Source organism: Cystoisospora suis (assembly GCF_002600585.1).
Source record: "Cystoisospora suis strain Wien I chromosome Unknown contig_5266, whole genome shotgun sequence".
In the NCBI taxonomy this organism is placed as follows: domain Eukaryota; phylum Apicomplexa; class Conoidasida; order Eucoccidiorida; family Sarcocystidae; genus Cystoisospora; species Cystoisospora suis.
In genome coordinates this window covers 650-1,068 of record NW_027158057.1, presented here as the reverse complement: position 1 = coordinate 1,068, position 419 = coordinate 650, and the positions used below count along the sequence as shown (strand labels likewise).

The window sequence follows — 419 nt, the reverse complement described above, 5'->3', positions numbered from 1 at the left end:
CTATCTCGGTCTTTGTCGGCCTCTCCCGAGTTCGAGCTGGTCCCCGCCGGGCTTCGAACGTGCACACTGGTGCCCTCCGTACTTCTGATGCACACGACGGTCTTTACAGGGCTTTGAATGCATGCACTGTTACGGCCATTCCGGCCTCTCACGCACTCTAAGTGTTCCCCCTTCCTTATTATTAGGTTAGAGATCCTAAAACTCCCTAGATTTTCTTTTATCCCCACTACTGGAACTCACTATGGTGTTTTTGGACTAGATTAAGCTTACTCCTAATACTGGTTTACTTATTAGAAGGAACCTAACGGCCTATGGCCTATTCATTCAAGATCAAAAACAGGTCGATCCCCCCTATTTGAACTCTCTACTACCCTTCTAGGCTCAGGATACCAATATCAGATTATGTATTATTCCTCGGG

At 47.0% G+C, this 419-nt stretch overlaps 1 protein-coding gene across 1 annotated transcript; it reads right to left on the bottom strand.

Annotated features, from left to right (window-relative positions):
* Positions 1 to 4: 4 nt before the first annotated feature.
* Positions 5 to 137, bottom strand: CSUI_009067 (uncharacterized protein; the record flags this gene model as incomplete). The annotated part of the gene is made up of 1 exon (XM_068069186.1): positions 5 to 137. A coding segment is annotated over one exon (132 nt), but the record flags the coding sequence as incomplete, so codon positions are not given.
* Positions 138 to 419: the final 282 nt, after the last annotated feature.